Source organism: Rhinoraja longicauda, chromosome 16 (genome assembly GCF_053455715.1).
Source record: "Rhinoraja longicauda isolate Sanriku21f chromosome 16, sRhiLon1.1, whole genome shotgun sequence".
In the NCBI taxonomy this organism is placed as follows: Eukaryota; Metazoa; Chordata; class Chondrichthyes; order Rajiformes; family Arhynchobatidae; genus Rhinoraja; species Rhinoraja longicauda.
Genome location: NC_135968.1, coordinates 33192338 through 33215747, shown reverse-complemented (window position 1 = coordinate 33215747; position 23410 = coordinate 33192338). Strand labels below are relative to the sequence as shown.

At 39.4% G+C, this 23410-nt stretch overlaps 1 protein-coding gene across 2 annotated transcripts in view; it reads left to right on the top strand.

Annotated features, from left to right (window-relative positions):
- The window catches only part of LOC144600954 (carbohydrate sulfotransferase 15-like), a 76777-nt gene extending 54203 nt beyond the window's left edge, over positions 1–22574 (top strand). For both annotated transcript variants that reach the window (XM_078412857.1, XM_078412858.1), the window contains exons 5-8: positions 2462–2618; positions 7953–8109; positions 12013–12160; positions 18401–22574. In XM_078412857.1, coding sequence (XP_078268983.1) covers positions 2462–2618; positions 7953–8109; positions 12013–12160; positions 18401–18588 — 650 coding nt within the window. In that variant the 3' untranslated portion in view covers positions 18589–22574. The remainder of the gene's footprint in view (positions 1–2461; positions 2619–7952; positions 8110–12012; positions 12161–18400) is intronic.
- Positions 22575–23410: the final 836 nt, after the last annotated feature.

The window sequence follows — 23410 nt, the reverse complement described above, 5'->3', positions numbered from 1 at the left end:
AAATTGAGCCTCCAGCTTGTTTTGAAACATCTCCTGGCATTGCTGAAATCCCTACAGCGATTATACTTGGCCTCCTTGTACATTACAGGATCATCCATCTAGAGAGCCTCAGATCTTGAGTGAATCTCCCTGTTCATCCATGGTTTTTGGTTAGGTTAACCTCTAATTGTCTTCAACACATTTCTTGATGAAACCGGTAATGACTGAGGTATACTCTGTCAGGCTTGATGACGTGATCCTGAACATGTTCCTATCATCCGATTCAAGGTAGTCCTGAAGTAGACCCTTGGCTTCCTCTTTTCAGTGGTGCCTTGCACTTCAGTCCCTGTCTGTAAGCTGGCTGGAGCAGGACTGACAGATGATCAGACTGTCAAAAATGAAATCAAGGGATGGAACGATCTGCATCCTTGAAAGTAGCATAGCAGTGATCTAGAATGTTAACACTCCACGTGGGGCAGAAGACATAAAGTCGCAGACATACAGCATGGAAACAGGCCCTTCAGCCTAACTTGCTCATGCCAACCAACATGCCCCATCTATACTCGTCCCACCTGCCTGCATTTGCCAATATCCTTCTACATCTATCCTATCCATGTACCTGTCCAAATGTCTTTTAAACATTGTGATAGTACCTACCTCAACAACCTCCTCTAGCAGCTCATTACATATACCCACCAGCTTTTGTATAAAAAACAGTTGCCCGTCAGGTTTCTATTAAATCCCCCCCCCCCCCACTTACCTTGAACCTATGTCCTTTGGATTTTGATTCCCCTGCTCTTGGTAAAAGACATACCCATAGCATTTACCCTATTCCCCCTCTTGATCTTATACATCTTATACACCTCTGTAAGATTCCCCCATCCTCCTGTGCTCCAAGGAAAAATGTCCTAGCCTGCTCAACCTCTCCCTATATCTCAGGCCCACGAGTCCTGTCAACATCCTCGTAAAATACCATGCAGATGAGATTTGGGAAGTGCATTTATGAAGTTGTTTTGATTGTGATCACCAGCAATGATGAATAGGTCATCAGGTTTCGCTGCATTGAAAGAGTTGACGACTAAATATAATTCACCCAACGTTGGCTTGGGGTAGTATGTGGAACCAATGCAGTGGTGGAGGTGAATCCTCTCTAGAAAAAATAGGCATTCCGGGTCAAGGTAGCAGGGTTGAGCCAACTCCTTCACATCAGTGCATCACAATGCGTTGATCATAAAACAGATGCCACCACCCTTAGCCTGAGGAACTGTACGGTCCATATGATAAATAGAGAAACCCTCAGCTTGTGTAGCAGGGTCAGGTGAGTCAGGAGCGAGCCATGTATCAGTGAAACAAAGAACATGGCAATCCCTGATCTCTCTTTGAAACATTAGTCATTAAGGAATGGCACCCCATCATCTTACCTGAAATCAATGCTATTAGCTACACAAACACAGTTCTTGACATTCAAGAAAACATCAGTGAGCTGAGAAAGTTATAAAGTGCAAAATTTATAAACCTCCCAAAGCAGCCTACACAATCAGCCTGTTAAATGCAATCCTGTAATCACAGCAGTGTTCAACAGCCGACCATTACTTTTTTGCATATCGTCCATTCATGTGACTATATCTTTCTACATCACTGTCTATAATCTCTTGCTTCCCTTTCTCCTGACTAGTCTGAAGAAGGGTCTGAACCCGAAACATCACCCATTCCTCTCCAGAGTTGCTACCTGTCCCGCTGAGTTACTCAAGCTTTTTTTTTTGTCTATCTTTGGTTTAAACCAGCATCTGCAGTTCCTTCCTACACATCCAGTTCCACTTATCAGGTTATTTTAATGTGAACCGAGCACCTATTGTACTACAACAGCTCTGCTAGCTCAGGATCAATCTCATTAAGTGTCGGAAGGAACTGCAGGTACCGGTTTAAATCGAAGATAGACACAAAATGCCGGAGGAACTCAGCGGGACAGGCAGCATCTCTGGAGAAAAGGAGTGGGTGACGCTTCGGGTCGAGTTCCTTCTCAGGCTGAAGTCACTAATGGAATTTTGCTTTTTTTAAAAACCCAATTTGATCTGTACACTTTCCATGACCAGCTCTTTTCTTTTCATAACATTAATCTGAATCAGCAATCCAATTGAGTAAGGCTTTTTGCGTACTGTCTATTAAGCTAACTCTCAATATGCAGCTGAAATGTGGAAGCCTGTTACAGACAAACTGGTCAGCTAATAATCTTTCATTCTGCACTCGTGTAGATGCTACAATTGGATATTTATGGGAGAGGGGAATAGCGGCTTTAATTTTGATGTTCACGTTTAAGCTTTTCGTTTGAAAATAGCTGCAATGTATTCTGCATCATTATCTGGCCAATTAATATTAGCTCACCGGGCTTTTCAAAATGTGTTTGTCCTTCTGTGCTTCTCATCGTTCATGGGTGGATGAATCGTGCAAGTTTTAAAGTGAACACTGTGTTTTCTTTTTCTAGGTGAGGCAAGTGCTTCCACAATGTGGGATAATAACGCGTGGCAGAACTTCTACGGTCGCACGGCTAACAGTGAGCCGCCATATTTAATTCAGGACTTCCTGCATGCAGTTCTGCCAGCTGCTAAACTTATTGTTATGTTGAGAGATCCTGTTGAGAGGTCAGTCTGAAGTCATTGGGTATTGTGCAGTGTTTTTATTGCCAAATTCTAAGGAAACTTGAATTCTTGTGAAGTATGGCCCTGGAATGTTAATGACTGTTTCTAACGATCCAAAACCTATATCCTTTCTGTGGCTGCGGTATCCACTTCAAGTGAATGTATGAGCCAATTTCCATCCAACTGAGACGATGGCTTCACTAAGTGGAACAAATGAGATGGAACAAATGATTCCAATGAAATTTTACCTGAATTAATTTTCAACAATAAACATGAATCGACTCACATCCTCTCTCACCTCCATCTAGGGACCCCAGCAGCCTTTTCAGGTGAGACAGCTTCATGTACACTTGTTCAAACCTCGTCTACTGCATTCGGTGATCCCGATGTGGCCTTCTTTCCATTGGCATGATCAAGCGAAGACTAGGCAGTGTAAGAAAATAACTGCAGATGCTGGTACAAATCGAAGGTATTTATTCACAAAATGCTGGAGTAACTCAGCAGGTCAGGCAGCATCTCAGGAGAGAAGGAATGATTCACAAAATGCTGGAGTAACATTCCTTCTCTCCTGAGATGCTGCCTGATCTGCTGAGTTACTCCAGCATTTTGTGAATAAATAAAGCGAAGACTAGGCGAGCATTTCGCTAATCTCTTGTGCTCTTTCCATCAAAGAGTTGCTGGATTTCCTGGTTGCTAACCATTTTAACTTCCCTTCCCATACTGACATTTCTGTCGAAGATAGACACAAAATACTGGAGTAACTCAACGGGACAGGTAGCATCTCTGGAGAGAAGGAATGGGTGACTTTTCAGTTTGAGACCCTTCTTTAGACCCGAAACGTCACCCATTCCTTACCTCCAGAGACACTGCCTGTCCTGCTGAGTTACTCCAGCTTTTTGTGTCTATCTTCAGTTTAAACCAGCATCTACAGTTCCTTCCAACACCTAATATTTCTGTCCGTGGACCCCTTCAGTGCCAGTGAGAGCATGTGCAAATTGGAGGACAGCACCTCGTATTTTGTTTGGGTAGCTTAGAACCCAACAGCGTCATCTCCCGTCCTGAGCCCCTATTTCCCTTTTATATCCCCTCTTTCTCTTTCATCCGGCCCCTTTCCACTTGTATCCCTCCCTCCAGCTTTACATTTCACTCTTCCTCTCCTCTACTTACCTGACTCCTTTGTCTCCTTTTCATGTCTAGTCTTTGTCACTTACTCCACCCATCTGCCAAACAACACCTACCCCTCCCCTCGCCTATATCCACCTCACTTACTGGGCTTTGTCCCACCCCCATCCCTCTCTTCCAGCTTTATCCCCCTACTCCAATCAGTCTGAAGAGATGTCCCATCGTCTGCCCATTCCCTCCTCAGATGCTGACTGACCCTGCTGAACTCCTCCAATACTTTGTGTTTTGCTGAAGATGTCCAGCTTCTGCAGTTTCGTGTGTCTCTAAAATACATCTATTGTCTACTCTTACTATTAAAGATAAATTATTTTTAGAACCAATAGTATACTTCCATGTAATTTGCATCTTTTCACCCAGAGAGTTGTGATTCTGTGGAATTCTTAGCCACAAAAGGCAGTGGAGGCCAATTCACTGGATATTTTCAAGAGAGAGTTAGATTTAGGGCTAAAGGAATCAAGGGATATGGGGAAGAAACAAGAAAGGGGTACTGATTTTAGATGATCAGCCATGATCATATTGAATGGCGGTGCTGGCTCGAAGGGCCAAATGGCTTACTCCTGCACCTATTTTTCTATGTTCGATGTTTCAAATTCAAATGAATGAATAATTCTGAAGATAAAAGTCTATATATCAAGAGTACACCATGAAAAACATAGAAGGTTTATATTTGTTTTTAGCTTGTTTTTGGTTCGCCAGTTAGAGCATTTGGTGAAATTACATATTTCGTTAACGGATTTGTGCATTTTAGATCGTCATGGTATAATATGAAGTTCTTAAGATATTGTAGCCAAATATGGATTTTGCACTGAATTGATGCCAGTACTTGGTGTGAATTGCCACAGATGGCAGTGGAGGGCAAGTCATTGGGTACTTTTAAAGTGGAAATTGATAGGTTCTTGATTAGTAAGGTTGTCAGAGTTTATCGGAGAAGGTTGGAGAATGGAGTTGAGTGGGAAAAATAGATCAGCCACGATTGAACGGCGGAGCAGACTTGATGGGCTGAAGGGCCTAATTCTGCTCCTATGTCTTATGAATTTATGAATTGGTGATGTTTAATCATCAGTTCTGAATTGACACAACTATGCTATGATGCCTTAGGTGCATCTTTGGTGAAGGCTTGGCACTGAGGTGGCACTGTGCCACTTCTAGTACTAGATACAGTCAATCTGGCAGCCAAGATGTTGCTGTAATTGTGTGATGTGCAGTGGCATCGCAGAATTCACGTGGACGAGCCACCTCCATTTGAGAGCAGGGCGACCTGGTCAGTAAAAATGAGGCAAAAGTTCCAACATGTCTCCCCTTCACCAATGCCATTAAAGTAACAATAGAGTGTCTGTGACAAACATGGACATAAACCCAGAGGACCCACCCCAGTAGGCAACGTCTGTATCCAAAATAGTTTACCGGAACAAACACAGGTGCAACAAACCAGAAAAAATAATCTTTGGCAACACATTTGGTTATTTTAGTTTTAAGCTGAGCTTTCACAATGAGATTTTGACTGAAACTGAATTAACTTGAATTGCTGCACTTTATTTTAAAGTAAAGTATATTTTGCATGCAGAACGACAGTTAGCTTTGTTCCACCTATGATTATAAATGTAATTTATGTAATTCAATTTTTAGAAAGCCCTGAAAGTTCCTCATGCCATGACTTTGCATTGGTAAATATCTGTTACATTTCTGTGCGGCTGGTTTTAATGCAGTGGAGCAGCGACATTATTGACGATGATGACTCACTGGCTGTGCATTTTTATGTTTTAAGACCATGTCCCACCTGGTTGTAGATGAACCAGGAATCTTGCCTTTGGGCCAGATCAAGCCAGGGCAACTGGGCTGTATCATGCTTTCTATCATTCCATGGCATTTGCCTTTCTCATTATTCCTTGATACACTACAAAAATGGCACGTCCACTGTCAAACTGTGCAGACTTGGATACGATGTTAAAATGGATATTCACAAGAGAAAGGTAGAGGTTGGTATCCAGGGAAAGCACCAAGCAGGCATTTGATTATGAGAGGGCAGAGCGCACGATGTAGTGAAGGCTGGGAAGAGAACATTGAGACAGCACTTCATGTCTACTGGAGAAGGGAGAGATGCATGGTATTGTGTAATGGGAAGAGGAGTGACGGATCCATAGTATTTCACTTTGGCAAGAGGAGTGAGAGGTGAGATGCTACCTTTTGGGGAGAGGAGTGGGAGATGGAATGGTGGTGCATTATGGGGAGAGGGGTGGGAGATGGGATGGTGGTGCATTATGGGGAGAGGAGTGGGAGATGGAATGGTGGTGCATTATGGGGAGAGGGGTGGGAGATGGGATGGTGGTGCATTATGGGGAGAGGAGTGGGAGATGGAATGGTGGTGCATTATGGGGAGAGGGGTGGGAGATGGGATGACGCTTCATCTAGGAGAGATGAGTGAGAGATGGGATGGCTCCTCATGTGGGAAAATGATTCTTTAAGTTCCAATCATGCCAAGGCCTAATCTAGCAAAACTTTGAATGTACACCACATATGGGTGACTTTCTTAATAAGTGATACTCCTTCATTTTGCTATTTCATAGTTTATATTTGGATATAGTAGTTTTTGGAGAGTAAATGTTGATTTTGCTATCATGTTTTTAAAAATCCAGCTGTGGTCTGTGTTTAGGTTATTCACGACTGCTCTTCTGTTACCCACATCTGAAGATCATCCAATTGGATCTCTTCCTATTTTTGCTTTTCCCCCAGCAATGAAAAAATACTTCTCATGCAAATAGTGAATATTCCGTGGATGCATTAAGAATTATTTATTTCTTCTTATACCATTCAATTAGGTTATGCATTCCTTGGTAAAAGTTGTGTAGGGAAATAACTGCAGATGCTGGTTCAAATTGAAGGTAGACACAAAAATGCTGGAGTAACTCAGCGGATCAGGCAGCATCTCAGGAGTGTAGGAAAATAACTGCAGATGCTGAGATGCTGCCTGACCTGCTGAGTTACTCCAGCATTTTGTGTCTACCTTGGTAAAAGTTTATTACTTCTGCACTGAATTGGAAAGGCAAAAAAATACATTGTTTCTAAAATTTTTAAATTTTAAAAAATACATTGTTTCTAAAATTTTAAACACCAATAAATTATTGGTAATTTCGTTGTACTTTGATTTATATCAAACTTTTATGTTAAGCTTCGTGTTTAAACTAACAATTACTGAGAGGCTGATTGAACAGTTTAGAATTATGTGGCTCAGAATTGATGCATTCAAGTATTATCATTCACAATCAGCTTTTCCTGCAGGCAGCTGTTCAGATACATAGATTCATTTCCCTTACTCACCCAAAATCAACATCCTTTGAAAATAAGTTCCTCTCAAATTGTTAGTGCATTCTTTTGTCCTATTCGTACTTCTCTCAGAAGTGGAAAAGGGATGAGGTTGTTGTCAACAGCGACATAATTTCCAAAATATATTGCTGGTGAAAGGTAATTTAAAGTTTTCTTTATGGAAGGGCACCACATTTTACCAGTGCATAAATTGTGAAGTTCAGTGGAAAATCATCTGTAGGTACTGATTCACTTTAAACTTTTTAAGTTAGAGCTATAAATAAAAAATCCAGGAAATATGAGAGCACTGTAGAAATGAATTGGCATTCCAAAAATGTTATTTGTTCAAGAAAAAGGAGTCATGTGGAAAAAGAATGTCTGAAGAAGGGTCTCGACCCGAAACGTCACCCATTCCTTCTCTCCAGAGATGCTGCCTGTCCCGCTGAGTTACTCCAGCATTTTGTGTTTATCTCCGATTTAAACCAGCATCTGCAGTTCTTTCCTGCACATGTGGAAAAAGAGTGCAGTTTTTAACTTGAAGACAAAAGAAGGATTGCAGATGCTGGAATCTGGAACAAATAAAAACGTCACTGGAAGAACTAGATTAGACTAGAAGCAGCATCTGTGTAGGTAAAAACTGTATATTGACATTTCAGATTGAGACTCTCACTCCTGATGCAAGGTCTTAAAATGCTGACACATATTGTTTGCTTCTACAGATGCTGCTTCACCCACTGAGTCCGCCCAGTGTTCTGTTTTTAGTTTCTTTATTAATGTGTCTTGATATTTTGCTGGAACCAAGCCAATCAATTTATAACCATGAATGATACTCATTCGTCTGGTTTTTTTTTATAGGCTGTATTCTGATTACTTGTACTTCATAAGTGCTAACAAATCTGTGGAGGATTTTCATGAAAAGGTAAAAGATTCGCTGCAGATATTCGACGGCTGTCTGATGCACTCTTCTCTTCGATCCTGTGTGTACAACTGCACAGTAAACTCTGCCATGCCTGTAAGTACATCTTTGAGCAGCCAATTTTAAAGCAAATTCCCCAGTGCATTATATGTGAATTAATAAAACAGTACTATTTTTGGCAATAACCTCAAATATGTCTGCATTATGCAATGCTTAAACTATTTGTTACAAATCATTACATTCATTACTACAGTTGGGAGAAACTGCATTTCTGAGCTTATTGATGGGTGTTAGAATAACACATGATTCCTTTGTGTTTAGCAACATCAAAGTATCTAAAATGCCAGCTGAAAGCAGCATTGAATAGGCAGGAAAGTGGACCTGATAAAATGTTTGTACAGGATTTAAAATAAGACATGATCACAGGAGAATTATTATTATGTAGGTCTATCACTGATTTTCTGGCACCCTTGGTTCCAGAGCCTTGCCGGATTTACCATTTTACCAGACCAACAGGTCATGGCCTCCAAGAGGGATTCGAATGGGGCCAAAATGGTCCACCCATGGGCAACCGGCCCACAATGTCGGCGTCCTAATTCGGCTAAGGGGCTGGTTCCAGCCGGGCTGGAATTCCAGAGCCCTGGCCGCAGGGGGCAAATTTGACCTGCCGATTGGAAGCCTGGCTACAGATGTCCCGTTGACAATAGACAATAGACAATAGACAATAGGTGCAGGAGTAGGCCATTCAGCCCTTCGAACCAGCACCGCCATTCAATGCGATCATGGCTGATCACTCTCAATCAGAACCCCGTTCCTGCCTTCTCCCCATACCCCCTCACTCCGCTATCCTTAAGAGCTCTATCCAGCTCTCTCTTGAAAGCATCCAACGAACTTGCCTCCACTGCCTTCTGAGGCAGAGAATTCCACACCTTCACCACTCTCTGACTGAAAAAGTTCTTCCTCATCTCTGTTCTAAATGGCCTACCCCTTATTCTTAAACTGTGGCCCCTTGTTCTGGACTCCCCCAACATTGGGAACATGTTTCCTGCCTCTAATGTGTCCAATCCCCTAATTATCTTATATGTTTCAATAAGATGAGTTGAGGTTGAGATTGGCCGCCTCACTCGGCCTAGGTGCCACATTTTCGAGGGGACTCCTGAGGGTGGAGTGGAGGATTCCAAGTGCACTCTCGTTCGGATTTAAGGAGGTGTCGGGCCATCAGTTGCCGGAAAATCAGTGGTGGACCTGTAATGGCTCTAACACCACAGCAAATAGTAAGCAGAGATGTGGTACTCCTAAGTTATTTCAATTAATATTCCAAACCTGGGAAAGGAACTGTCATTACAGGTTTCTATACAATTTTTTTTTTTTTTTGCCTACACATTTCTGCAATAAACAAAATGGGCTGATATTAACCTGACAAATTGGGCCTTATATCAAGAACCTTCTCTTCTTGCACATCTCCATGGCACAAGTGCATCCTATAGTATTCCATTGCCCCATAAGATTGGTTTAAGGCACCCGATGACAGTGAATAGCCTCCTGGGCCTAAGGGCCACTGTCCATAATTGAAGGCAGGGTGCAGGATTGCCAGATAATTACTTGCTCTTAAGCCTCTGTCACATAAAGCAGTCAGTCACATAGAATGTCCAATGCATTAAACTCGCACCTGTAAGATATCAATTCTGAGGAAACAAAATGAACATACTCCAGCCTGAATGGATCTGTCGACAGTGCTATAATATTTAGCATACTGTCAAAATATTCCAGTTCTGTTTTTTATGCATTAATTTGCAAGTCGGATGTTACATAATTAACAAATAATTAAGAGCACAAATTAAGTTTAGTAATTTAAGATAAAGAAGTTATACATTACACATTTCTCCAAAATGTGGGTATGTACTGCAGACCATGGTTCAACATTGATCTTTAATCGCTAATACTAACCGGGCAGCACGATATTGTATAAATGCTCATTGGAGACCTCTCTCGGTGTTCATTTATTTTGATATTAATGAAACCAAAGATTGAAAGGGACATATAATGACAGTTGATACTATAACACTTGTTCAATGCTAAGGGGTCAAATATCATCAGTGTTCATACCAATTGGCCCATCAAGTCTACTCCAAAATTAAATCATGGCTGATCTATCTTCCTCTCTCAACCCCATTCTCCTGCTTCCCCTGATAACCCCTGATAAGTTGCACAGGACACTTTTGGTACGTTACCAATATCAGATATTCATAGTTCAAGCTCAAAATGACAAAGTGAAAAATAAAAACCTTTAGCTGCATTCACAACTGAAAGTACTGAATTGGCATGAGAAAATATTGCTATTCTGACAATGTCCTGTTATAAGGTCATAACCATTACAACTGGGCTGACAATTGGCCGTCAGGATTAAGAAAATATCTTCACGTGGGAGTCTAATGCACAACACTGGAAGGAAATATCACCCTGTCTTAAGTGGCTCAAAACGATTTGTCCAATCACATGATAAGATGTAAGCTGCCACCGATCCCACAGTCTCTAAATCTTTTTTGAATTGTTTTACTTTGTAGTTTTGTAATGACCTAATTATTGCACAAGGCTGGATTTGTCAAGCCACTAAAGCAGTTCTGACAGGGAGTCTCCAGACTGAAACTTTAGCTCTATTTTTCCACCCATGATCTGATCTCATGTTGTATGGAATGTATCAGCAATATCTTAAACTATTTACTACTGGCTTATGTTAGTTTCTACCTTCACCCTTGCTATTTCATTCTGGCAAGTTCAAGCAGAATCAAACAGACTATTTACAGAAAGCAGTTTGTACAGTTTGACATCCTTCAGAGGGTTAAGGGCAGTTACTAAACTGATAACAATTTTAGGCTTGATAGTGTAATTCTGAAAACATCTTTATTTAGAGCCAGCTTTTCAAGTGGACACGGCCCTAGTTTCATTCTTTCCAGAATGCCATCTAACGTATGTTGCAATTAAATCTATACTGTAGTTGGGATACTAGTAGACGATGAGATGAAGCTTGTAGAGGTTACTACGCTCTTAATTATTTGACCTCATACCGGCTCGAATGGACTGACATAAATAAAAGCTGGTGCTAATTTGGTTGAACCATACTCCAATATGGAAAATTGGGAGTGTGAAAGAACCAAAATTCCATTCCTAATATTAGTATTATTCATGAAGAACTAAAAGAGGATTAAGAAAACTATCTGCCATCCTGAATAAGTGGTTATTAAAGCTCCTTGGGCACAAGGTGATAAATTAAGTTCAGCCTTCACTGCTTGAATTCTGTCAGAACTTAGGACCAAGTATCCTGCAATTTCCTTCTATGGTGTCTGATACTGAAGGCATCACGGGGCATCACAGGAGAAGGCAGGCACGGGGTATTGATTGGGGACGATCAGCCATGATCACAATGAATGGCGGTGCTGGCTCGAAGGGCCGAATGGCCTCCTCCTATTTTCTATGTTTCTATGAAACTTGATAATAATGGCAACACTTACTGCCTGAGAAGGCAGCCCATCTCTTGACATCTTTTCATTATTTGTTTCCCAGTGGTCATTCATACCTTATTTCCTGTAATTTCCATAGAGAATTATTATAACTTTTCACTATAGCTTCAGTAGGTTTGCCAGAACTCTAAAGTGGTATTTCTATTGTTAACTTTGAAATTTTTCTGAAATTATGGAGGAAGATTGGAAAAATCCTTTGGAAATCCTCCCTCAGTGTTTTGTTCCTGCTTCTGCTTGTTGTCGTCCCCATTGGGAATTCCTGACGTTAGGGCAAAGTTATTGAGGGAAGTGACTGCATCAATTGTGGTGCAATGTTTTCATCCACCGTACCACCGGATATAATAAAATACTTGACATAAGCCAATGGCAGAAGTTGAATTTCTTTAAAAATATTCAATAATACCAGCCAAGATGTTTCATTAATTGATTGGCCAAAAAACGACCAGAGTAAAATTGCCAAACAATATGTTGTCTGTTTTAGGTACGATTGCAGATCGGGTTATACGCTGTCTTTGTGTGGGACTGGTATTCAGTTTATAATCCAAACCAATTCCTTATTCTACGGCTGGAAGAACATGCGGCTGATTTGAAGAACAGTATGAGCCAGGTTTTCAGATTCTTGAACTTGGGTAAGGATTCTGTAAAAATTGCATTATATGTCCTTAAAGTGCATTATTTAATACAGCCATCATCTGAAACACAGTAGTTGATATCTGTATTTTTTACGAAGCTTACAGAGATCAAGAAACTTAACACTTCAGTTTGTTTAGTAAAGATTCAGATTTAAGCCAATTTACACATAATAAGCCCACATTTTAACTGCAGAATTACAATGTTTCAAACTAATTCAGAATTGCTGTTTTCCCTTAATTTTTCAAGTCGAATCTCACACCATGTACAATGTACACTCTCGGCTGGTTTACGATAATTCTTATTTGTAACATGAAGTAACATTACTACTGGAAGTCAAAGTGTGGTAGCACCTAATTTACTACAAAACATAATTTGCATCTTGCTTTGATTCTTTTTTTCCTTCTCATTCCTTCCCAGTAGTATTGATACTATGGATAATGTATAGGATTGATGTATGATTACATTTAAACAATAGGATTGCTCTAACTGCTGCTGCAAGTTGATAGACTGGCAATCTGCATTTGATTACCAGAAAATAACCAGAAACTAGGAAGTTATCATTTAGCAATAACTTTTTGGCCATAAAATCCTAAAATAAAATGCATTGTCAACTTTGTGCATTCTCATTGCTCTAATTATCCCCACAAAGTTCTCAATCATTGGTGCTGATGTTGACAGAGTCCACAAATACAAAAGGCCAACACTCAATCTGCTTTAATTTTAGCTAGCAGTCTTTCTTTAATGTCTTCTGGCAAACTTTCGCTTGCATCTGCAAATCCATCATTAATTTTCTGCTTAACATTCTGGTATTTCCAAAGTCAAAAATAAGTCATTCTATTTTTCCTTTTTGAATTTTGAACATTTTGCTTGAATGTAGATGATTCAGGGGTGGTATTAAATATCATATATTTAATATGGTAAAAAGATTTATGGAACAGATTCAGCCAAACAAGTGTGAGAAAATAAGGAATAATGAGTCATATTCTTAATATTAATGCTTAACCCTATGGGAGTGAAATCTGGAAATGTTTTTCTATACATGCCAATATAAAATGTAAAGTCTTCCCTTCAAAAGCCTGTGATTGCTGGGTCAATGCAATTTTCTAGACCCTAATCATCCAATTTTTATTGGGTGAATGCATTTAATTTTGAAGTCATTAGACAGGAACTTGCAAAGGTTAATTGTGAGAGGCTGTTTTGTAGGTAAATGGGCCTCCTGTAAGTAGGAGGCTTTTAAAAGTGAGATATGGAACTTCCAACAGAGCTGTGGAGTCGATACCCAAAACACCCGACTTCAACTCCGACTCCTTGATTTCTTGGTCTCCGACTCACGACTCCGACTCACGACTCTGACTCCGACCCTGACCCCGAACCCTAGGTATAATAATTCTAAATCTGCTATGATGACGTTACACAAGATGGTGTTTCATAAGAACTGCACGAATCATCAGGCTATCTTTTAAACCCATGTCCTTAAAGTTTTGAGTCTAATCGTTGTAGCTATGCTATTGTGGCTATTTCATTGTTTATTCTTTAAAAGAAAACCATAATTCATCATGCTAAAAGAAAAAAAAATTACATGTAGGACTATGGCAAAATTAAAATTCCATTGAATTAAATAAAAATCACAACTTGGAATGAAGGGCAGTGGTGGCAGGATTAGAGAACCTTGGTTTATTGAGGCTAGGGTCAAGAAAAATAAGGAGGTGCAAGTCAGCTTTCAGCAGCTAAGATCAAGAAAATCCTTTAAGAAGTAGAAGATATTTAGGAGTATACTTAAGGGGGAATTGAGGAATGCAAAAAGAGGATATGAGATGACTTGGGCAGATATGATGAACCCAGCGATTCTCCAATTATATTTGGAGCAGAAGGATAACCAAGGAGAAAATAAGACCCTTAAGGATCAATGTGGCCATTATGTTTAGAGCCACAGGAGATGAGCAGGGTCTTAAATGAATAGTTATAATTTGTATTTACTGTGGATAATGTCATGGAAATGAAGAACGATGTACTAGAACACCCACGTTACAAAATAGGAGCTACTGGAGGTCTTAAAACAAGAAGGGATTTGACATGGTAGGAAGTTAGGGAAGAAATTGCAAGAATTCTTGCTGAGAAGCTTGCCACAGGTACCACAGATGAGGTACTTGAAGACTGGAGGGTAATGTTATCCCTTTATTTAAGAAATTGTTCCAAAAACAAGCCAGGGAATCGCAAGCCGGTGAGCCTAACATCATTGGTGGGAATAGACACAAAATTCTGGAGTAACTCAGCAGGACAGGCAACATCTCTGGAACGAAGGAATGGGTGACATTTCTAGTCGAGACCTTTCTTCAGACTGAGTAAGGGTCTCGACCCAAAACATCGCCCATTCCTTCTATCCTGAGATGCTGCCTGTCCCACTGAGTTACTCTGGCATTTTGTGCCAATTTTCGATTTAAACCAGCATTTGCAATTCCTTCCTACTTCATTGGTGGGAAAGTTATTGGAGGGTATCCTGAGGGATAGGATTTACCGGTATATTTGAAAATTCAAGGACTGATTAGGGATAGTCTGTACAGCTTTGTGTATTGGAAATGGTGTTTGATTGAATCTTGAATCTTTGTGTATGGGGAAATGGTGTTTGATTGAATCTTTTGAAGAGGCGATATAAAGAGGATCAACGACAGCAGGTTAGTTGTCATGGTTTACATGGACTTTAGCAAGGCCTTTGATGATGCTCTCATGGTTGGCTAGTCCAGAAGGTTAGATCACATCCAGCAGGTTGATCTGGGTGAGCTAGCCAATGGACTTGGTACGAGTCAGAGGGCATTAGTGGAGGGTAGGTATTCAGATAGGAGGTTGTTACCAATGATGTGCCTCTGGGATCTTCGCTGAGTCCACTGTTGTTTGTCATTTATATAAACTATAAACTGTTTTGATGGGAATGTAGTTGGCATGGTTAGTAAGTTTGCAGATACACCAAAATTGTTGGCATAGTGAGTAATGAAGAAGGTTGCCTGAAGATTGCAACAGGATCTTGATGAACTGGAGAACTAAGTCAAGGAAGAATTTAACTGAAAGGTGCGAGGTGTTGAATTTTGGTAAGTTAAACCAGGCCAAGACTTGCACACTAAATATTAGGACCTGGAGAGTACAGAAAAGATTCACTGGGCAGGCTGGGAGTTTATTCTCTCAAGCTTAGAAGGTTGTGGGATGACCTTATAGAGGTGTATAAAATCATGAATGGCCATTTTTGGGTATTTTTCCCAGGGTAGGGAAGCCTATCATTAGAGGTGTAGGAAGGAACTGTAGATGCTGGTTTAAACTGAAGATAGACACAAAATGCTGGAGTAACTCAGTGGGACAGGCAGCATCTGTAGAGAGAAGGAATGGGTGATGTTTCAGATCGAGATCCTTCTTCGGATGAAGGGTCTTCTGAAGAAGGGTCTCAAATTGAAACGTCACCCGTTCCTTCTCTCCAGAGATGCCGCCCGTCCCACTGAGTTACTCCAGCGTTTGGTGTTTATCTTCTATAATTAGAGGGTCTAAATTTCAGTTGAAAAGGGAAAGATTTAAAAGGAACCTGAGGGGCAAATTTTCCACACTGATGGATGCTTATATGGAATGAGTTGCCAGAGGAAGCTGTCGGGGCAGGTACAACTACAATATTTATACATGTACACGGATGGATAAAGAATATGGGTCTTGGTCAAGTGGATGAGTTGAGCCAAAGGGCCTGTTTCCATGCAGTACAACACTATAACTGACTCCATGAATTGATGAATACGAATGAAAAGCAGCTTAAAAGTATCACAATTAGAAATTAATGGTCAAGGATTTGAATGGTCTACTCCTGCGTCAACGTTCTTAGGCTGATTTGTTTCATTAAGATGCATCTAATAAATAATTTATAAATCGACAATAATGTGATAGGATGGGAAATTTAGTCTAGATACTAAAATTATGGATTTGGATATTACATTCTGGCATTAAATCTCCTGATTGTCTTACGATAACATTCTGTTGTCATTTTAGGAAGTGAATGCCTATATCCATTGCAGACACAAGTTGAAGGATTTACTTAGTAATCTTAGTCGCATCTTTGCTATATGATCATTTCATTTCATTTTATCCTCCTTTGTGGTTATGTGATTAGGGCATTTAATCACCTAACAGTAGGCATGTGGTCAATGGAGAATGAAGTATGTGATTCTATGACAATTTAGTGGTGAGCATATGTAAACCTCTGTCGGTGATTTGAACTAATGGACTGTGAGATGTTGTATGATCTAGAATGGTTTGTCCCATCCATGGTTAATGAGAATAGCAACAAAAGCAAAATACACTGCAGGCATTGGAGACCAAAACAACAATGTCTGGCAGCACCCATGTCACTTAGAATCTGTGAAGAAAGAAACAGAATTCTAATTTCAGATTAAGGAACTTTATTTGGGATTGTAGAAGTTTGTAGTCAGTATCTCAAATTATGAGCTTTGGTGTTGAACAACAAATTGATAATTAATGTTGAACACTGGACTTCTGTTTGTTGATTTGATCTGATTAGCTGGTTTATTCTGGATGGTGAGGTAAATAGCATAAGCCAATTAACACCTTTCCTAATACATTCACAACTTAACAATGGTGCACATTTTTGTTGCACAATTTGAACTTTAATGCCCCAGGAATAAAACAGGATTTGCTAAATCAGCCGGCTTATTGGCCAAGCTACTTTTCATCTTGAAGTTTTGCTCTAAATTCAAAAGTAAATGTTTTCAGGCATTCCGGTTCATTAAGTTTCTCATGGAAATTACTACTAAAGATTGGACTTTATTAAAAGCCTAACAACAGTGGGTTAGGGAAATATTTTCTTTAAAGTATAAAGAACATAGGAAATAGGAGCAGGCATGAACCAACTAGCTCCACCATGCACGGCCGATTCTCCAGCGCCAAACGCCACTTTCCTGCACTGCCCTCGTATCCCTTGAAATCCACAAATTAATCCAACCCCATTTTGGACGAACTCTGACTGAGCCTTTGTGTAAACATCGTTGGAGAAAGAAATTTACGTTTTGGCCGAGAGCACTAAATATGTTGAAGTCATTCAGTAATACAGCTGAGAAACGGGTCCTTGGGGCCAACTTGTCCATGCCAAGCACGTCAATGAAAGTGAATGTTGGGGGTGAGTTCACCCAGTAACTGATGCACTCATACTTGTTTAGCATCAGTAATTAAAGTTGCATATTTTCCCCAGATAATTTACGCTTCAAATTTAATGGTAGGCTATTTCTGGATTTTATTTCATGATTTGCCGTAACACACAACGTAATGTTTCTCACTGTATCTTGGTAAAACTCCAAATAATAAGCCGATAGTAGTAATAATAATAACAATAGAGTTTCTAAACATTCATGATTAATGAAGAATTAGTTTAAAGAATTACTTATCAACTGCACCAAGCCATGGTATTAAGCAGCTGGTAGAGCTGCTGCCTCACAGCACCAGGAGTCTAGGTTCGATCCTGACCTCAGGAGCTGTCTGTGTGGAGTTTGCATGTTCTCCGTGACAGTGTGCGCTTCCTCTGGGTACGCCGGTTTCTTCCCACAAGTCAAATATGTGCGGGTTTCTAAGTCAATTGGCCTCTGTAAAATTGCCCCAAATGTGTAGGGAGTGGATGAGGAAGTGGGATAATATAGAACTAGTGTGAATGGGTGGTCAAGTCAGCATAGAAGCAGTGGGCCAAAGGGCCTATTTCCAAGATATATCTCCAAATTAAACAAAATAGAACTTGCTGGCATTCAGCAAATACAGTATCTTTTCTCTCCAAATTAAGTCTAGTTTAGTTTAGAAATACAGCGTGGAAACATGGCCTTCGGCTCATCGAGTCCATGCTGATCAGCGACGACCACTAACACAAAATTCACAATTTTTGCCGAAGCTAAATTAACCACAAGCCTGTACGTTTTTGGCATGTGGGAGGAAACCAGAGCACTTTGGGGTGGTGGGGGGGGGGAGACACCCACACAATCGCGGGGAGAATGTACCAACTCCATAGCGACAGCACTCGTCGTCAGGATCTAACCCATGTCTCTGGTGCTATAAGGCAGCAGCTCTACCGCTGCGCCACCGTGCCACCCTCAAATGAGAAAGAGTAAAACTAAAATATTAGTTGATGAGAGAAGAAAGAAAATTGGCTACCCACAGAGACTGGAAATTATTGTGCCAGCATTGAACGCTCTACTGCTCTTTATCAACAGGAAATTTGACAGAGAAACAAGAGGCAGCCATTATCAACCACCCTGCATCCAATACCAGACGTCCAAAAGACATAAGCCTTGGGCCCATGCTACAAGAAACGAGGAAGATTCTCAAGGATTTCTACAGACCCTTTAATGAAAAGCTGGCTTTGCTACTTAACAATGATTCTTTTTTATGGGAAAAATAAATACAGACCAAATTCACAAAGCTGTAAAATATTAACTGTTTTATACACTTTATGGTTCTGGATTATTCAACAGTACATTGATGGTAGGGTTCAAAAATTAGTTTTTTAAGTTTATATTTAAACTCTTACATGAAGACTTGTTCAAAATTCATCGTGGCTTGTGTAACGTTTAACTCCCCCCCCCAATCATAATGAGGAACATTTCCACATGCCTTCATTTAATCTTTCCACGAAATATTAATGTTTGACACTGTGATAAGTTCAAATTCTTTAGTCTGTATATTTTTTTTAAATGTAATCCCCATGTGATTTTCAATATTTTGTAGGTTTCACTTACACATGTATTTGGTAAAACTGATTTTTTCATAATGTCTTTTGATATTGCTGCCAAACAGAAATAATAATGAAATTTCAATAATGGTGCCTACATTAGTCTTCCAGTAACTTATATGCCATAATTATAATTTGCTAATAATTACGAGTTTCTATTTTTGTCTTTTTTATAATTTTATCTCTTCCAGTTGTTTAATGCGCTAAAACTAAAGATTGAGAAGGACAATCTCTGACAATTGTGTTGATCAAACATTAGTTTCCTGTTCTATTCTTTGCAGGTTCTCAACCAAGCGATTAAGTTGTTTTGTATTGTGTATTGAAAGGAACTGCAGATGCTGGTTTATACCGAAGATAGACACAAAGTGCTGGAGTAACTCAGCGGGTCTTTCAGTATCGTTTGAAGGAGGGTCCCGTCTCAAAATGTCATCCGTCCTTTATCTCCAGAGATGCTGCCTGACCTGCTATTTACTCCAGCACTTTGTGTCTAAGTTGTTTTATATTGTTTGCTTCTAAATAGATTCAGGATTTAATTATCATGCCTCGGGACCAAGATGGGCAAAATCTTTTTTTTTAACCTGGGTTCAGGTGCACGAGAGGCTTCCTTTAATGTGAGGCACCCAGAGGTTGTTACAAGCAGAAGCTTTTACTATGTGTTATAGGAAGAATACAAGCTGTGCTTTTACGGGGAAGTAACTTTCTGTTCACATTGCAAAGTTATGAGCAGCAGTGCCCTCTATTGTTAGAAGTTCCTAAATGAAAAACACATTCAATTTACCTCCTCAATGTATACCAGCTCAAAAGAGCTCATATTTGTCATCCAAAAAGAAAATATTGCAATGAAATTTCAAATTTCATCAGAAACTGTTTTCTTTATGTTCTGTATAGGAAAGAACTGCAGATGCTGATTTATACCGAAGACAGACAAAATGACGGAGTAACTCAGCGGGACAGGCAGCATCTCTGGAGAAAAGGAATGGGTGACGTGCTGTCTGAAGAAGGATCTTGACCCAAAAAATCACCCATTCCTTCTCTCCAGAGAGAGCCTGTCCCGCATTTTGTATCTATTTTCTCTATGTTCTGCCTTGTAAACTGCATCAACAAGCATGTGGTTCAACTCTTTGGGGGTCTTGCACACTTTTAGCCATAAGGACCATTAATGTCACTGATGAAATGATTTTTCTAATGTCTGAGAGCACTAATATTTTTCTTAATTAATTTTTACAATCAACAAGCTGACTGGGAAATTTCATTGTTATTGTTGTTTCAGTGGTTACTTTCAGGCCAGGTATTATTAATAATTTCTGAAGTAAAACAGTTTTTTAATTGTAGCCCCATGTGAGAGGTGCTTTGTCAGGTTTTATTTAAATGCCCATTTAATATTTTGTTCCCCTTGATTCACCCTGGGTTTGTTTGGAAAACAATTGTGGAAAATACAAAATTGAAGCTGAAACAAAACTGGATAAATCAAGAGAAAATCAGTTTAAAAAAATGCAATACAGGATATAGGACACAGGAAGGGCGAGATTGTTCCTGTCCTGCTGCACTATTCAGTGAGATCTTGACTGATCTAGTCTTGGCCTTAGTCCCATAATCCTGCCTGTTCCTAACCACTGCCTTCCGCCTACACTGAAATTCTAGCTTTCTTGGTCATGAATGTATTCAATGACAGTCTCTACAGCTGTTTACGGTGGTGATTTCCAAAGTTTTGTAACCTTCTGAGAGAAGAGGTTCTTCTTCTTCTTTTCCTCCTTCTTAAAGGTGGACCCCTTATTCTAATACTGTGCCCTCTGGTCCTAGATTCTTCTGTGAAGTGTAACATCCTCTCGGCATCTATCTCATCAGGTTCACTACTAATCTTCTATGCTTCAATAAGCTCACTTCAATTTCTTCTATTGAGCAGGAATGAGTAGAGTAGGGGCTTTCTCCACCAGGCAATCCTTCTATCCTTGGAATCAACATGGTAGCCCACCCCCCTCCCCCAACTGTCTCCAATGCAATTAAGATGATCAAGTATATTCAGTACTCCCATTAAGCCAAACTTCATACCTTTACAAACATTTTGAATTAGGCAATACAACTAATATGTTAAGCCTAAGTATCAATTGCAATAATACCATTCATAGACATCACTTATATGGATCTCAAGGTAGATTTTTAAGAGCAATGTGCCTCATGCCTTCAATCATGTACCCACTATTAAGATGATGGATAATAGCATAGAAGAGCGTGGAGAGGAACAGTTGTTATCTTGCTTTCAGCAGATAATATATATTGTGTGGCTGGAATCTTCCTTGGATGAGAAGACTCTGGTAACTTATCTGGCATATTGGCATTGTTACCCTGAACCAAACATTGGCATAAGTTGATGTATAATGAATGTAACTCTTGGTTTCCATCTGAAAAAGCCCAAAGGCTCTTGTAAAAGGTAATCAAAATATCATCATATCATATCATATCATATATATACAGCCGGAACAAAATACTTGTTCATTTATTTTCCTATTACATTTTGAATACATCTGGTCAATTTTGACATCACTTTAGGCAGCTTGAGAATTTAAGAATTAAATTAAAATTTTATGGGCTCACCCTAAATTTGGGTAAGTGATTTTTTTAAATCAATTTTTCACTTGAAAATTAACTGAAAATTCATCAGAAGAGATTAATTTTAAAATGATTAAACCCTGCTTAACCATAATTTCACTAATAAATTCATAATTCACATCATTAGAATGGCTCTATGTTGACTCTGCAATATGACTGCCGCAGACTCATTTAGTGGCACGTTACAATTTTTATATTCTGTATTCATACACGTTATGTATTTGGTTGAGAAACTCATTCTTTTATGGCCTTTCAACTGGCAGAGAGTGATTATTAATCCATTGATCAGGTTTGCATTTGAATGCAGGTGCACAGGTAAAAAAGTAGTGACTAGAATTTATACTAGTTCCACTTGATTACGATCAGCGTTCATCCATTTTGCGCTCCTTTCAAACTATTTCTTGTGTTTTGAACTGCCCACTTTCTAAAGCACTTTCTGAAAACATCAACAACCTCCTTTAACTTACCATGCAATATTACAATTATAATTTGAAATGTTCATTTTTATTTTTTGTTCGGTTCCACACTGATTGTTTTTTTGGTCATTATCATTTGTTTTATTTTATTGTGCAAATGGTGATAATTATCAGTTTTGTTTCTTGGGGACTACCTTCCCAACAACTGTCTCATTCATTGTGAGTTTACAGACCATTTAAAAGCGGGTTGGCAGTTATCTCCATTTTAACACATAGAAAGAAGGTTGACCAACTTCTCTATCTTTATACCACTGGTTCCATAACACGTAGATGCAGTCACACTGACAGACACACTTGCACTCACACAGAGACACACTCACACAGGGACACAAGTACTCACTCTCAGATACACATACACTCTCAGGCACACACATGCACTCAGATGCACACTCTTAGTAGCGCATGCACACTCAGATGCATATATACAAACTAGATCTGTTTACAGTGGCAATCAACGAGTTTAGCAAGGATCTTTTAGAACTTGAATTTTTGACAAAGTCATAAATGTGTTTTGAAGATATTATTAAGTTAACCACCAACCTTTATTTCCATTTAAGAATTCCCATTTGTCCTAGTGAGTATCTGATTTAATTACAACTGTTAATTTAAAATGATATCAGTACCAACGACATAAAACAGAGAGTTTGTATCGGTCTTATGATTCCTTTGCCCATGTTATGCATTTTTTTGCATTTAAAATCCAAAAACTGTAGGGGAAATAATTAAGAACTTCTGGATGAGTTTCTCCTATGTTACACACATGCAAGTGGAGATGGATAATAACAATCCCTAGTCTTCAATGAATGTGTTGATCACATTTGCAAAAAGTGATGGTTATATTACTACATAAATTCTTTTGCAATGTATTTCCCAATTTCAAAACATCATCAAGTATTCTTAAATTCGATGTAATTAGCTAGAACTACAACATACTAAACATTAGATTAAATAACATTAAAGTATTTAGATGTGGAATGTAAGCCAGAATGTTCTGCTGTTACTTCAGGAAAACCAACAGAAAAATATTTGCAGATGATTCTTGTGCTAATTTCTGGAGTTCAACTCAGGATTGAGTATTTAAGTGAGAATGTAAGCCAAATATAGCAAGAGCATGTCTAGCCAGACTTCCTTGCTAACTATAGGGTTGAACATTTATGACCTTTCTTTTGGAGCTTTTCTTTAATTAGTCTAGGAAAGTCGATGAAATATGGGCTTCAAATTAGATTGCAAACAGATATTTGGTGACTACTGCTTTGGAGTCTTGTTTGAGAAAGAATGTGGCCCAAGCAACACACTGTTGTTTCCGATAATGTCAGGCTAGGCATGGAACCATGGTTCCTTAATCCCAATCTTTCAATCAATGAGTGGCCCGACATGCCAAGACAAACCAGGTCACTGAACGTGTGAGC